Below are 14,811 nucleotides of genomic sequence, written 5' to 3'. Positions count from 1 at the left end.
AAAGTAACTTATTTAACATGAGGTCACCCTTTATTTGAAAAGAATTTTCTTTTTTTTAAACCTGCGTTGACCCATAGCAGTGGATTGTATTGATTTATATTCTCTGTTTAAAGTTATAGACAGCTCATAAGTAACTTGTGTACTTAGTGGCACCAAAGGCTGCTGTTGATGTGTATTTCAACAGTGTCTCCTTATAACATGTCAGCCGGCTACTCCTTCCCTTCCTTCCTCTAAAGATTGAACCTAGGGCCTTTGTACTGAGCTACATTCCCAGTCCCCCTTTTTTTCTCCTGAGATGGAATCTACTAAATGCTTGGGCTGGGCTTGAACTTGAAATTTCCCTGTCTCAGCCTCCCAGAGTGCTGAGATACAGGCATATACCACCACACCCAGCCTATGCCAGCCTTTCTTATCAGCTATCTCTTGAAAGCTGTTTTGGTTCATCTCTGGAATCCGGGCGGGTTTCACTCCAGGGTAGGTTTCTGGCTTTCCTGCTCTGTGCTTCTGTAAACATACACCAAAGCCTTGTGGGTGTGAGGGAACAGAATAGCTGGTAGCACAAAACTTCAAGAAGGCCAAATTCTAAAAGTTTAACAGAAAATTGGGGCGAAATCTGGTTAACAATAGGGAAAATCCAATTCCTGGGACATGATGTCTAGCAGTCTCATTTTTGGTGATCCAGTAAATATGCAGCACTGCCTAGCACACAGTCAGGTTTCCTGCAGAATAGATGGAACTGGCTGAACTTCTCTTTGTCGAGGATAGACCATTATCCACACTGTATAGCAGCACTTACGCCCATCTTCCAAGCTTATGTTTCTGTTACTCTTAGCAACCTTACTGAACTCCCAAGTCAAGTTTGATTTTTATTCCTATCAACTCCATCACTTTCTGTTAACTTTCCTGACTAGATATATTTTATTTCAAGGTGAAATAACTGCTTCGGTTTAAAGTAGGTATTTATTTAGTGGATTTGTACACTGTTTCCTCTTATTTTCTCTGTTCCCCCTTAATGTTTTTAAAAAGCTGTATTAATCCTTGCTCTGTTTGTGTTAGTGGCAAGTTAGTTAAACCTTGTTTTGTCCTTCAGGCTCCAGACTTCTATGTGCAGATGAAATGGGAGTTCACTAGCTGGGGTGAGTGGCTGTAGCCTTGCAATTTATTTCTGTTTCTAAATTTACTTAGCCTACGTATAGGTTTATTTTCCTTTATAAAAATTTCATATTTTTTTAAAAAATCTACATCTTGGAAATGCAAAGAAAAAAATAAGGAAAAACAGTCACTTCTAGTCTCACTTTGTTTTCCTTCCAGTCTTTCTCCCCAAGCATTGCCCCCCAAACTTGTATGAATACATTATATGGACAGTTTTGTCTCCTCCCTTTATTGCTCACATGTATCCTTTTTATTAGTGGGGTTTTTTGGGGGGGGGTACTGGGGATCGAACTCGTGACCTTGCGCTTGTGAGGCAGAGGCAGGAGGAGTTTTTGTTTTGATTTTAAAGAGATGGGGTCTTACTTGAACTCCTGGGCTCAGATGATCTTCCTGCTTCAGTCTCCTGAGTAGCTGGGGACTATGAGCCATATCACTATACCTGGCTATCTTATTAGCTTTTTAAATATCCCTTTAAATTGCTAGAATTTTATTAAGTAAACTTACCATAATTTATTCATTTCCTTATGGGATTCAGCTTTTTTCTTTCGAACTTGTTATTGTGGGGAAGATGAGGCAAATATTGGTATAGCTTGGTTTTTTTACAAAATGGATCTATTTCTCCAAAGTATTATGTAAGGTAATTGACCAATAATATATTTTCATAGATGGTCTGCTTTTACTTGTTAGTTAACAGTAACACCAACTCCCAGAGTTTTGGCCATTTTTACTTACAGACTTCTTTTTTTCAGTCAAGAAGTCATATTTGAAATGAAACATTTAATTAAATAAAGTAAGAAGTATAAAAAAGAACATTAGAGGGCGAGGATTTAGCTCAGTGGTTCCGGCGCCTGCCTCGCAAGCACAAGGTCCTGAGTTCAATCCCTGGTACCAAAAATAAAAGAATGTTAGATTTTTCTGAGAAACTAAGCAGTTCTTTTCTAATGCAGATAATCACTATGACCTCAGGTTTCGTTGAAAAGTAAAATCTTTTAGACATTTTATATTCTGAGTGGTGGATATGACAATAAGCCATATGGCAAGAATAGCACATGTGAATGAGAAAGGCCAGATGGCAAATACTCACTTGCCTCATGGAGATTAATAAGTGAGTTCTCTTCAGGATTGAGAATACTCTTGAGAAATTCATTAAGAGTTCTCTCTGATAGGGCCAGGGATTTAGCTCAGTGGTTCTGCTGCCTGCCTCGCAAGCACAAGGTCCCGAGTTTGATCCCCGTTACCAAAAAAAGAAAAGAAAGAATTCTCTCTGATAAATTGGACAGAAGGTCCATTTTTAACAATTTATTTATTTGGTGCTGGGAATAGAACTCAAGGCCTTAATCATTTGAAGCCCACACTATACCACTGAGATATATCCTCAGCCCCTCCATTGTTATTTTGAAGAAACTTTTTTTTTTGGTACTGAGGATCGAACTCAGGACCTTGCACTTTTGAGGCAGGTGGCGGAACCGCTGAGCTAGATCCCCAGGCCTCCATTGTTATTTTTAAGGGTGACTTCCTGTATTGTAAGTGTGGGAGCCAAGTGTAGGAGTCCAGTTGTATTTGGTAGTTACAGTCTTGCCACTCCTTTCCTTTTAAAGTCAGAGTTCTGAGTTCCTGGCCTTGGTGTCCTGCTTGACCCGGGGTTTTTCTCACTCATGCACTTCTCTCCTCCAGTGCCCTTGGTTTCCAGAATATGCCCAAATGATGTCTGTCGAATTTGGAAAAGTGGTGCCAAACTGCGCGTTGATATCACATTGCTGGGATTTGAAAATATGAGCTGGATAAGAGGGAGACGTAGTTTTATATTTAAGGGAGAAGGTGAGTTGATTCCATTGCAGTAGTCACAGTTTAAGCTAAATTACAAAGTGAATTTTAACCATCAAAATGGGTTCACAGTCATTCACCTTATCTGTTTTTTGTTTTGTTTTTGGTACCAGGGATCAAACTCGGGCTCCTTGCGATTGCAAGGCAGGCAGCAGAACCACTGAGCTAAATCCCCAGCCCTATTCACCTTATCTATTTGATCCTATCTGGGGCATGTATTTCTTTTTCTTTTTTTTTTTTGCAGTACTAGGGATTGAACTCAGGACCTGGTGCTTGTGCAGTGTCACTGAGCTAAATCCCTGGCCCTGGGACATATATTTCTATTCTTACTAGTTTTTTAACTCTATTCCTTAGTTTTTTTTTTTTTCCAATCTTAGTTTTTGTCTGGTTAATTGCACATATCATTTACCACCCAGTAGTACTCCTATCCTTTTGATGTGAGACAACTTATGTACCTGAGCCTTTCAATACAAGCCTTCTGTCATATATTTCTTTATGGTCCCTCTATGATTAGGCCTGATCCCTCCAAATGGAGGGTAAGAAATGGTATTGCTCACCTCATGTGGTACACAAATAATTTATATTCTATAATATATTTATAAAGGTCATAGAAAAAATGTGTTGCTAATAAAGAATGCCAGTTATTTTAAAAATCTGCATCTTTGTGAAACGTGAAGTTTGGAAAGCTGGCTAGATAATCTCTTTGCAAATGGGTAATCAATAACAAATAATACTCTAGGTTTTATCAGACAGCATCCGGGAGCAAAACTGTAAAAGATGATGTATTTTAACATATGAAACTTCCTTGTTTGTGCATCTTCTTTGCACTGTGCTTAGTTAGACCCTTGTTTCTATTAACAGACAACTGGGCAGAGTTGATGGAAGTCAACCATGATGATAAAGTAGTCACCACTGAACATTTTGATCTTTCCCAAGAAATGGAACGCCTCACACTGGACTTGATGAAGCCAAAAAGCAGGGAAGTTGAGAGGCGGCTCACAAACCCAGTCATTAACACCAGCCTTGATACTAAAAATATTGCTTTTGAAAGGTATGAATTGAGACTCCAGATTTTAATGTCTACTCCCTGTACAGACATCTTTAGTGACCTGTATATGTTAACTGCAAATTTTGGATGGATTGGGATTTCTTTCTAATATTACATAAACACTAGTGGGTTTTAAGATTGATCTGTACTCTAACCAAATACAAATTATAGCTGATTTCTTACATTGCCTATTATTTTTATAGTATATTGGTTAAACCATGGAGAAACGTCTTCATATTCTTTTATATGGGCCCTTTCTAGTGGATTTTATTTGCATTTTATTCTTGTTTTGGTATTTTGCATCTACAACACAGTCCCAAACTGTGGAGCTGTGGGTTTCTGGAAGCAGGAATTGACCCAGTATTGAATTTGGTTGTACTAATATTAATCAAATTTATACTTACTATATAGGTAAATATGGTTCTTTTTTCCCACTTGTGAGGTCCAATAGTTTAGAGTAAGAGTGTACAGGGGATTCAGTTCTGTTCCAGACTGTATGAGGAGAATTCTGTGCCTTGATTAATCCAGATGAGAACAGTATCCCTGGTTGTCTACCTTTGGGTCATGCAGAGGGTGTGGGGGCCCTTTGAGTGGAAGACATGTAGAAGCTGTCATGGAACACACTGAGGTGAGGGAATCCACTTTAGTATTTGCCTAGGATGTCACATCCAGCTCTCTGTAAACCAAAGTAACATAACCTGAGCTGAAATGGACACCATTACCCTGGATTTAGGCGTTCTTTTTCTCTTCATGAATATGCTGTCATCTTTTTAATTTTTTCTTCTTTCTTTTTAATATAAAATTGGTTTTTAAAAACCTGAGAAGCTGAGTGTGGTGGCACACACCTATAATTCCAGAACTCTGGGAGGCTGAGGCAGGAGGATTGCAAATTTGATCCCAGCCTGAGCAATTTAGCAAGACTGTTTTAAAAATGAAAAAGAGAAAAGGCTGGGAATGTAGCTCAGTGCAAAAGTCCTGGGTTTAATCCCCACTACCAAAAAAAATTTTTAAATGACATTTGTATTTAGTCAAACATATAACTTAAGTGCCCCTTTCTTCTAAGTGGAATTAGGTGCCTGTGAGTAGCAGAAGGAAAAACAAAAACCCACAGTCCAGATGCTGCTTCTATTTAGGTAGGAGCAGCGGTGTCCCCTGATGCAGGAAGTCCTCTCTCCAGCCTCCTCCCACCAGTCTTACTAGTTGACAGCTGTTGTCCTCCAAGGACAATGCTTTACCTGGAAGAGTCTTGAAAAGATATCTCCAGGCCTCACCATGAGCCTCTGCGGACAGAGTGGACACCTTCAGCTTAGTGTTCTCTTTGTAACACAGGAGGTAGAAGAGGCTGCCTGGTCTCATTGCCTGAGCCCATCAGTAGAGATGAGAGTGGGAAAGACCGAGCACCATCAGCACTGCTGCTATATTAACCGTGGCTTTGGGCAAGTGCTTGATCACTGTGGTTTTCTGGTTCCTTAACTGAAAGTAAAAAAATGAGACTGACTCCGGATGAAAACTCTGAAGTCTGTGCCTCAAAGATGTTATGAGAAGAGACATTGTTCCCTATGTAGTTCATTAGCAGAGTTGCTAGTCATTGTTTATTATTAAGTGTAACTTATTAGGGGAGTACGCCAGTTATTGGCTTTATCCCACTGAGTGCAGATGGGAAATCATAGCACATTTCGTTTGTGCTGAGGATGAAGGCATATTGTGTGTTTGCATGGTCACAGGGTTTTCAAATAGTTTGAGTTGATTCTTTTTTTCCAGTTGACAATGGGCTGCTGAGTGTGAATTTCTAGAAAACAGCTGTTTTTTTTTAATGATGCTCAGAATTAAATGTGTGATCGGTGAGCTTGGCTTTCATTTAGCAAGGATTTGAGCAACTCCTGAATGTGAGGTTTGCTTGTACAAAATATGTGTGCAGCTACTTCTGACCAGAGGTGTGAGCATTTCTTTGACTGAATGTTGAAAGTGTGGCTTTCTCTTGTTCTATGATAGTCACTTTTGTCCATTTCTTTCTTTTAGTCTGTTACTCAGAACTTGATACTTGCAAATTACTACCCTCCCCTCATATCTTTTGGTTGTCAGTGTTTACTCTCTGATTGCACTTTGGGCTTTTCTCTTCTTTGAAAGGTTATACTCCACTCACCTGAAATCAAACATTCTCTGCCACCTTTAGAGCTTTTCTCCAAGTTGTGCAGCAGTTGCCCAGTCATAGTGTCTGCCAAGTGATCTTGGGAGACAGGCAGAAGTGAAAATGGTACAGGAGGGAAGTTGTACAAGCTGGCAGCACATGCAGAGTCAACCAAGGGCCAAGGAGTCATTAAAATATTGGTTTTTAAAACAACGTATAGACACTGAGTTTACTAACTAAATTGCTACCAGAGTAGAAATGCAAAGGGCAATAAAAGCCAGAATCGTGATAAAGCAGATGTAGATGACTGAAGAGCCTGGCAGGTCCTCAGGAGAACAGCAAAGCTTTGTTTTCTCAGCATGTGGGAAGGATGAAGTGGAGCAGGTTTGTCATCCTTTGATCGCTCAGAGATCAAATGCCAGAAAACAAAAGTAACTTAGTGCAAAGACGCAGAACCGAGGATTGGATTAGTTAACTAGAAGGAATATCTCTATTTTCAATTGACGGTTAGATGGGGTCTGTGGCTTATTAATCAGTAAGTTATGGTCCGTAGCCGCCAGCCCTGTGATTTAATTATTTTGCTTCTGCAGTGTAAGTTAGCATTTGGTGTAATCACTTTAAGATTTTTGTTTTTCCCTGGATGGGTCATATTGTATGAATTGTAGATAACTAAGAGGAAAATTAAAGCTCTGGTACCTCCTTTCTCTGACAGATTAAAATATACACATAAAGCTCAATATGTCCCATCTAGACTAATTTCATTAAGCAGATTCTGTTAGAAGGAAAGCAAAGCATAGAAACACAAAATGTAAATATGTGTTTTTGTGACTTTGCTAACCTCCCACTGTTCCCAGAGCTCCTTCATGACATCCCCCTTTACTCAGGGCTCAGAGCAGAAGGCAGGGTTTCGCCCTACACAGGGCTAAGTAGAGCTAGGATGTGATTTCTCAGACAAAGGACAGGGCGGGGCAGGGCTCCCCTCAGTGGTAGTATTTCCCAGGGTAAGCGCTTTAAAACAAATCAGAACCTCTTGGCTGCTCTTGAGTACTAAAAACGTTTTTCTATATGTAGAGTTGAATTAACTGGGTTTCTGGACACATAACCAGTATTGCAGCTGCCACTGGAATGCTGGGTTACTTTAAAAGCGGTTCCATAGACTGGAATCAGAAGCTGGGTTGAAAACCCATTTTAATATCCTTTCCCTCTATTGCACTAAACTTGATAAATATGAATCACAGGCCATTTTGCAGGCTTTAATCCTATCCGAGCAGCTCAACCCAGTGATGAGTTCCTACCCCACCATCTTTCTCCTGAGGAGGAAGATACTCTCTGCTTCATTGTTTTGAGAATTCCTGGATAGAGATGTGGCTGCTTATAAGGATAGATCTTCTAATATCCATGCCCAAAGTGAAGATAACCCAGATAAATGCTCCAGTGATACCTCCCAGATACCTCCTTGTGGCAAGCCCTTGGATGCTCGTCATCTTCAGTCACTTCTTTAGGATAGCTGTCTAATAAATGTCACCACCTTTGTCCCCTATGCTGGCAGTTTTTGTAAAGAAGCCAAGAATGGAGGCTCTTTATGCCTGGAATGAGGCAAATTAATAACTGTGGGAGGAGGGTGGGGGATGTTTAAGCCATCTGTCATTGGCAGCATCCTTTTGTGGACAATAGGACCATGATTTCCAAGTGTCCTTCACTAACTTAAACTGGGGGAAAAGTTGTAAAGGCTGCAGGGATAAATCTGAATGGCATATTGTACATGTAGAAATTTGTGGTGTTCACTTTTTATCAGAACTAAATCCGGATTCTGGGGCTGGAGGACAGATAAAGCAGAAGTTGTTAATGGTTACGAAGCAAAGGTAAAAGGAAACTCTTAAAATAAGATTTAATATAGCTATTTAGCTTCTATGCAAATGAGGAGTCTATTCAGATTTTTTTTTTCATGCATCTGTGCCATGAAAGTCCTCTGGGGAATAAGTATTGTGTAATGTTTGTCTCACTTGGATGTTTTATCTTATTTGACTTTCAGAAAATAGGATAGCATATCCTGAGGAGGTCTCTATCCATGCCGTAGAGAAACAATGTTATAGAAGGAAATGAGTACAGCAAAGAACAAGCTAGTTATTCCTTTGACTCTTTCAAAAGAAGAAAGAAAAAAAGGGCTGGGGATTTAGCTCAATGCCGGCACCTGCCTCGAAAGCACAAGGTCCTGAGTTCAATCCCCAGTACCAAAAAAAAAAATGAAGAAAGAAAGAAAGAAAGAAAGGATTAGATTTAGCATGCTTGGCCCGGGGATTTAGCTCAGTAGTTTCGCTGCCTGCTGTTCAAACTCAAGGACCCGAGTTTGATCCCCGGTACCAAAAAAAAAAAAAAAAGATTTAGCATGCTTGTTAATTTTTTTCTTATAACCTCAGTGGCTTTTAAATATATATATATATATATATATAGAGAGAGAGAGAGAGAGAGAGAGAGAGAGAGAGAGAGAGAGAGAGAGAGAGAGCAGCTTTTGTGAGTCTATTACTTTTTAATATTTTAACACTTAAGGATTTTTTAAAAATCAGCCAAACTGCAACCAATAGGCTTACAGCACATTTACATGACATCGGTGAATTTAAACCATTGCTATAATAGTAGAGACAACTGTCTGTCCGGTAACCTGGCATTTTGTCAGCTAGAAAGCTGTTTGGTAGCCTTTCCTGAGTTTTCCAGTACAGCAAGGATTGAAAGCTTGCAGGGATGGAGCCAGGTGCTGCAGGGTCCTTGGATGGCCTCTGAGTGAGCAAAGCTTACATCATGCTCAGCAAGATGCATTTAGAAATAGATGTTCTAGTGCTGAGTATGTTTTCTGCAGCTTTCAACATTGGGAACCTACATATAGCATAAACAGTTAATTCTCTGTAAGCTGTTGTATTTGACTTTCAGATCACTATATTCTGATAACAGATGATCTCTTCTGGCACTTACAGTAGTTTTTTTTGTCAGGAGACAGAATGTCTTTTCAGTAGTGACTTGCTGGTTTTCTCTGAACCTTACAGGTCTAGAGAACCTGTGTTCATTCCTTCTCTTTCTGTCCAGCAGATGGCTGTCCAAGTCAGTACTATTAGAAGATTACCACAGATAAGTAGCAGGAAGTATTGGAGACAGGGTTGGGTCTTCTAGTGCAATAAGAGCCCAGGTGGGAAACTTACATTTGTTGGAGACCATTTAGCAACAAAAAGGGCAAGTAGGAAGATGCAGCCTGTCACTGTTAACTCCTCAGTATTAAACTCAAATATGGAAAGTAACTGCTGCTACATTTCTAAGTTGATAGTTTGTATATTTTCTCTGAAGGAACCTAATGATTGTTAACCATTTCTCATTTTTATTTTGCTGGATTTTTTTTTCTTTTGCTTCAGCATTCTTGCTCATGCTATGCTTATTTTTTGAATTTTGATTCCCTGTGTCACTGTTTTCTTTTGCATACATCTCTCAAGGTTTATACAGTAAACAATGTGAGTGTGATAACCAAAATACGCACAGAGCATCTTACCGAGGAGGAAAAAAAGAGATACAAAGGTAATTAACAACTATGTCCTACCTCTATTTTTTTCTTTTCTTTTATATTTTTAGTCTAGAGAGAGTTTTTTTTTTTACTCTGTTATGTTTGAGTTAATGTGATTGGGACATGATAATCCTAACCCTAACCTCTTATTATAAAGATTTCCTTAGACTGATTCATTCTTAGTGTGTTTCCCCATAGTTGGCTTCAGCTGTAATTAAAACCATTCTTGAGGGCTTGTTTATGTGTTCTAATGAACAATTGTTACATTCATCCATAAAAGTAGATACAAATATTGGAGAACATTATCATTGGAATGAGTGATTTAGTCTAAATTGTTGTGATGAAAGATTTGAATGGAACTTGGGCTCCGAGCCAAAACATTCCCAATATGTGGTGGCCATATCCTGGCTCTGTCAGCTCTGTGGCCTTGTGAAATTAGGCACCATCTGTGCCTCAGTTTCTTCAGCAGTAAAATGGAGGTGATACCAGACCTTTCTTAGTGGAACTGAGAGAATTAGATTAGTTGCCACATGCAAACCTTTAGAATAGTGCTCACAGCATGTGGTAAGTGGGTAGTAGTCATTAACCACTAGCACCATTACAACTCTTACATTGCTCCAGTTTGACAGATAAGGGAATTGAGGCCCAGCACACACAGTAGTGAAGGGCCAAGACGAGATTAGAATACAGACCTGGGTCACTCCTAAATTTAGACTCCACAGTTCTGCTTGAGTTTTTATAACTGTTCCTCTAGTTTAGAGATCCTAATAAAAAGTATTTGTAAGGGATAAATCAGTTTTTGTGAATGATTTTATCAGCCTATCTCTGAATGTATTTTCTAATGCAGGTAGTTTCTGATCCTAATGCAGATTGACTTTAGCCAAGGATCAGAAATTGTAAAAATATGATGAGGAACTTTTTTATAGTCACAAGTAAGATGTAATATTAGACATTAAACTTTTCCCCCATCTGTAGCGGACAGGAACCCACTGGAATCTCTTCTGGGAACTGTGGAACATCAATTTGGTGCTCAAGGGGTAAGTTGAAGCTACATACTTCTAGTACAGTTTAATGAAGAAAATGAACTTTTGTGTCATTCTGGTGGCACTTCAATGTATCAGGAGTAGGTTGCTCTATCTGAAAAAGTTAGAGAACTCTCAAGTTGGAATTTGAGAATCTTTTGGAAGAGAATTCATTGAGTGAGTGTGAAAATAAAAATTTTAGAGAGGAGATATGCTTATAGAAATCAGGTGAGAGATCACTCATCCACTATAAACTAGGGGTCTCTCTGTAAACATAAAACTTGAAAAGGATTCAGGACTTGATATTGTAACTAAGCACTTCAACATTTTTTTACTTGATCCTTATGGTAACTATATGCTCTGGTATAAGGGATGTCACATAAGGTCAGTAAAATGCAATTTCTTTACCAGAGTCTAAGGTAGACAGTGACAGAGGTGGAACTTAAACTCCAAGTCTTTCAAATCTTATTTTTTTTTTTTATCAAATCTCATTTTTAAATGGGGAAATGCATTAGACTTGCCATTTGGTTTTATAACAGCTTTTTAGATTTGCTTGCTCCATGCAATAACTTAATTTTAAAGAGTTAGTGGTTAGAATCTCCTGATCTATAGCTGGTTAACATGTCTACCTCAGAGACCGAGTGCCGTAGGCTTCCACTTGTGAGCATCATTTGCCACTTCTGACTCTCCTGAGTTCTGGCTCAGCAGGACCTCACCACGGAGTTTGCCACCGCAAACAACCCTACAGCCATCACACCTGATGAGTACTTCAATGAAGACTTTGATCTGAAAGACAGGGACATCGGGAGGCCAAAAGAGCTGACAATTAGAACACAAAAGTAAGAGTTAGTTGGCTGCCATTTTCAATTTATGGATTATTTGAGAAGTTATGCTATTTAATGGTGTTAGGTTCAGTCATTCTTCTGTTCCCTTTAAAAGGAATTTTAAAATTACTTTATCTGATGAAAGCTGCAGTAGATTGCCCTTCTGATTAGCCCTTTTCAAATAGCATATAAAGGAGATATAAAAATTCTTTTTTATTGCCAGGTGTGGTGCACACCTATAATCCCAGCACTCAGAAGGCTGAGGCAGGAGGATCACTGAGTTCAAGGCCACCCTGGGCTATATAGTGAGTTCAGGGCCAGCCTGAACTACAAAGGAAGATCCTTCCTCAAAAAAACAAAAAAATATATATTTTTAAAATTTTTGGTTTTTTACCACCAAGAAGTCTTGAGCAATCAAGTGAAATGATTTTCATCTGCTATCAGTTTCTTTGCGCTTCCTGTCTGTTAATGCTGTTGCAGGGATAAGTTGTAATCCAGGCTATTTACCTGATTGCCAGATTTCAGGGTGATCTGAATTCCTTGTGTCAGTCCCTCCTTAGTAGTTCTGAACCTAGAGATACAATAATGGGAAATAGTATGGAGTAAGGAGGCTGGTGTTATCCAGCCTACTGCATAGCAGTAATCTACTGTCACCATCTAGTATAGATGGCTGCCCTCTTTTCTTGGTCTAATCCTGCAGGTTTAAAGCAACGCTGTGGATGTGTGAAGAATTTCCCCTCTCCCTTGTGGAGCAGGTCATTCCCATCATTGACCTCATGGCTCGAACTAGCGCGCATTTTGCAAGACTGAGAGATTTCATCAAACTGGAATTCCCACCTGGATTTCCTGTCAAAATAGGTACCATTAAATAAAACTCAGCAGCAGTACTAGTTGTACCCATTGTTATGGGCAAGAAAATGTGCTTTATGGAATTTCATTTCACTAGGCACAAGGTTATCATACATTAAACCCAATGGAAGAGATCAGAATTATCCCCTGATTTTTTTTTTTTTTTTTTGTACCAGGGATCCAACTCAGGACCCTCCGCTTGCCACGCAGGTTCAGTGCCACTTGAACTACCTACCCGGCCCCTATTCTCTTATTTGATTTGATTTAAAGGAGTGTCATGATCTTGGTTCATTTTGCATATCAAAATTAGATCTCCAGCTATCAGTTCTATTTACAGATGGTCCTGACAAGTAAAAAGACATGAAAGTATGACATATCCATTGTTTTAATGTCAAACCTTACCTTAAGTAAAACTTCAATTAAATAATTATTTAAGGAAGCCAATTGACTTCAACTTTTGATATATAAATTTATTGTAGGGCTTGAACTAGTATGCATAATGCTGTATATAATATTACTCATGAGGAACTTTAATTTTGAATGGTTGCGTGTTTATGACACTTGAATCCTGGCCCAGTCACTTAATCACTGTGATCTAGAAGAAATGGCTTAATTCTGAATCTGCATCTCAGTTTTCTCTTCTGTACACTGAAGAAGGCTGTTATGAGAAATTAAATCATACTGATAAAAAGTGTTTGCCACAGCACCAGCTTAGTAAGCACTTAGTAAATGATTACTAGTATTATTGTTCTTAGTAAAGATTATTTATAGAAGCTTTTATTTTGTTAGAAATTCCCTTGTTTCATGTCTTAAATGCACGGATTACATTTGGAAATGTTAATGGCTGCAGTACTGCTGAAGAAACTGTATCTCAAAACGTGGAAGGGGCCCAGGCTGATTCAGGTAAAAAATCAGGGAAGTTGAGTTTTGTGACTTAAGAATAACAATTCATGTATCCAATCATTACACTAATTTTCCCATTTGAAATTGGGATAGCTTATGAAATAGGTTTATGTGTTAGATAAGAAAATTTTAGATTTAGGTTGGATTAAATGAAGAAAAAACTTTTAGAATCTGTGGTATCACTTTTATTAGAAAGTATATTCTTAAAAATTAGCTTTATTGAGTGTAATGTACATATAGTCAAGTGCTCTAATTTTAAGTGTGATAATTTTAAGTGCATTTGAACAAATAGATAGATCTGTCAAGAGATCATCACAGTCAAGACAGACCATTTCTAGATGCCTCCAAATTTCCTCATGCTCCTTTGCTATCCATCCAGTTCGTATATTTGGGTTCCGTTTTAAATGGATTTTCCAGCTATCAGTACATAGGAACATAATAGATTTCTGTACATTTCTGATCGCTTTTTTGTAGATTCCCTAAAATTTCTTACATACATGATCATGTTGTCTGTAAATCAATACAATTTTCATTCTTCCTTGCCAGTTATTTAAGCCTTTTATTTTTCTTGCTTTATTAATCTGTCTAGGACATCAAGTACAATGTTTTTTTGTTTGTTTGTTTTTGTTTTTTCAAGTACAATGTTTAATGACAGTGGGAAGAATGGATGTCATTGCTTTGTTCCTCACTTTGATTGATTTTCTTTTTCTTTCTTTTTTTTTTGAAGTGCTGGGCATTGAACTCAGGGCCTCATGCATATTGTACAAGTGCTTTACCACCGAGCTACATCCCCAGCTGTCTGTTCCTGATCTTACGTTTGTTTCATCATTAAGTATGATGTTAGGGGGCCGGGGATTTAGCTCAGTGGTTCCACTGCCTGCCTCGCCAGCTCAAGGTCCTGAGTTCGATCCCTGCTACCAAAAGTATGATGTTAGGTATAGATTCTTTGTAGATGTCCTTGATTTTGTTGAGGAAACTCTTCCTTCATGCTCCTAGTTTTTTGTTTTGTTCTTTTTTGAGACAGGGTCTCACTATGTAGTTCAGGCTGGCATTGAACTCACTGTGTAACCCAGGCTGGCCTCCAACTCAGCAATCCTGCCTCAGCCTTCCGAGTACTGGAATTATAGGCATGCATCACCACACCCAGCTCTCCTAGTTTGTTTTGTGCTTTTTTTTTTTTTTGGTACCGGGGATCGAACTTGGGAGTTTGTTTTGTTTTGTTTCTTTCTTTTTGTTTTGTTTTGCTTGTTCTTTTGTGATGTTGAGGATCAAACACAATGTTGAGAGTTTTTACCATTTTTAAGTATTGATTTTTGTCAGCTGCTTTTTGTACAAGTATGAGAGAGTGATAATGGTTTTCCTCCTTTTAGTCTCCCAATATTATGACTTAAAAGATAGTACTTTAGTGTATGTAAAACTTAAAATAAAAAAATTAGAGTCAACAGTAATATACAACTTTATACTCCAGTGTTGCAATAAAGTTAGATAATAGTATATGTTCATGACTTGTATAGCAA

General features: G+C 38.5%; 1 protein-coding gene across 4 annotated transcripts in view; it reads left to right on the top strand.

Annotated features, from left to right (window-relative positions):
* Ankrd13a (ankyrin repeat domain 13A) overlaps positions 1-14,811 on the top strand; it is a 35,747-nt gene that overhangs the window by 13,272 nt on the left and 7,664 nt on the right. Inside the window, exons 4-12 of one of the 4 annotated variants that reach the window (XM_004843589.4) lie at positions 1,091-1,136; positions 2,827-2,970; positions 3,838-4,027; positions 7,948-8,014; positions 9,629-9,710; positions 10,672-10,733; positions 11,427-11,557; positions 12,243-12,400; positions 13,181-13,294. In XM_004843589.4, the coding sequence (XP_004843646.1) occupies positions 1,091-1,136; positions 2,827-2,970; positions 3,838-4,027; positions 7,948-8,014; positions 9,629-9,710; positions 10,672-10,733; positions 11,427-11,557; positions 12,243-12,400; positions 13,181-13,294 (994 nt within the window). Of the gene's footprint in view, positions 1-1,090; positions 1,137-2,826; positions 2,971-3,837; positions 4,028-7,947; positions 8,015-9,628; positions 9,711-10,671; positions 10,734-11,423; positions 11,558-12,242; positions 12,401-13,180; positions 13,295-14,811 lie in introns of all 4 variants that reach the window. The other 3 variants (XM_004843588.4, XM_087198511.1, XM_021257292.2) reach the window with 3 other exon arrangements.

This window comes from Heterocephalus glaber, unplaced genomic scaffold (genome assembly GCF_053883595.1).
Source record: "Heterocephalus glaber isolate CG9 unplaced genomic scaffold, H.glaber_assembly_v1.0 deba00001687, whole genome shotgun sequence".
Lineage (NCBI taxonomy): Eukaryota > Metazoa > Chordata > Mammalia > Rodentia > Bathyergidae > Heterocephalus > Heterocephalus glaber.
The sequence above is the reverse complement of the archived record's forward strand: the minus strand, read 5'-3'. Positions and strand labels throughout refer to the sequence as shown.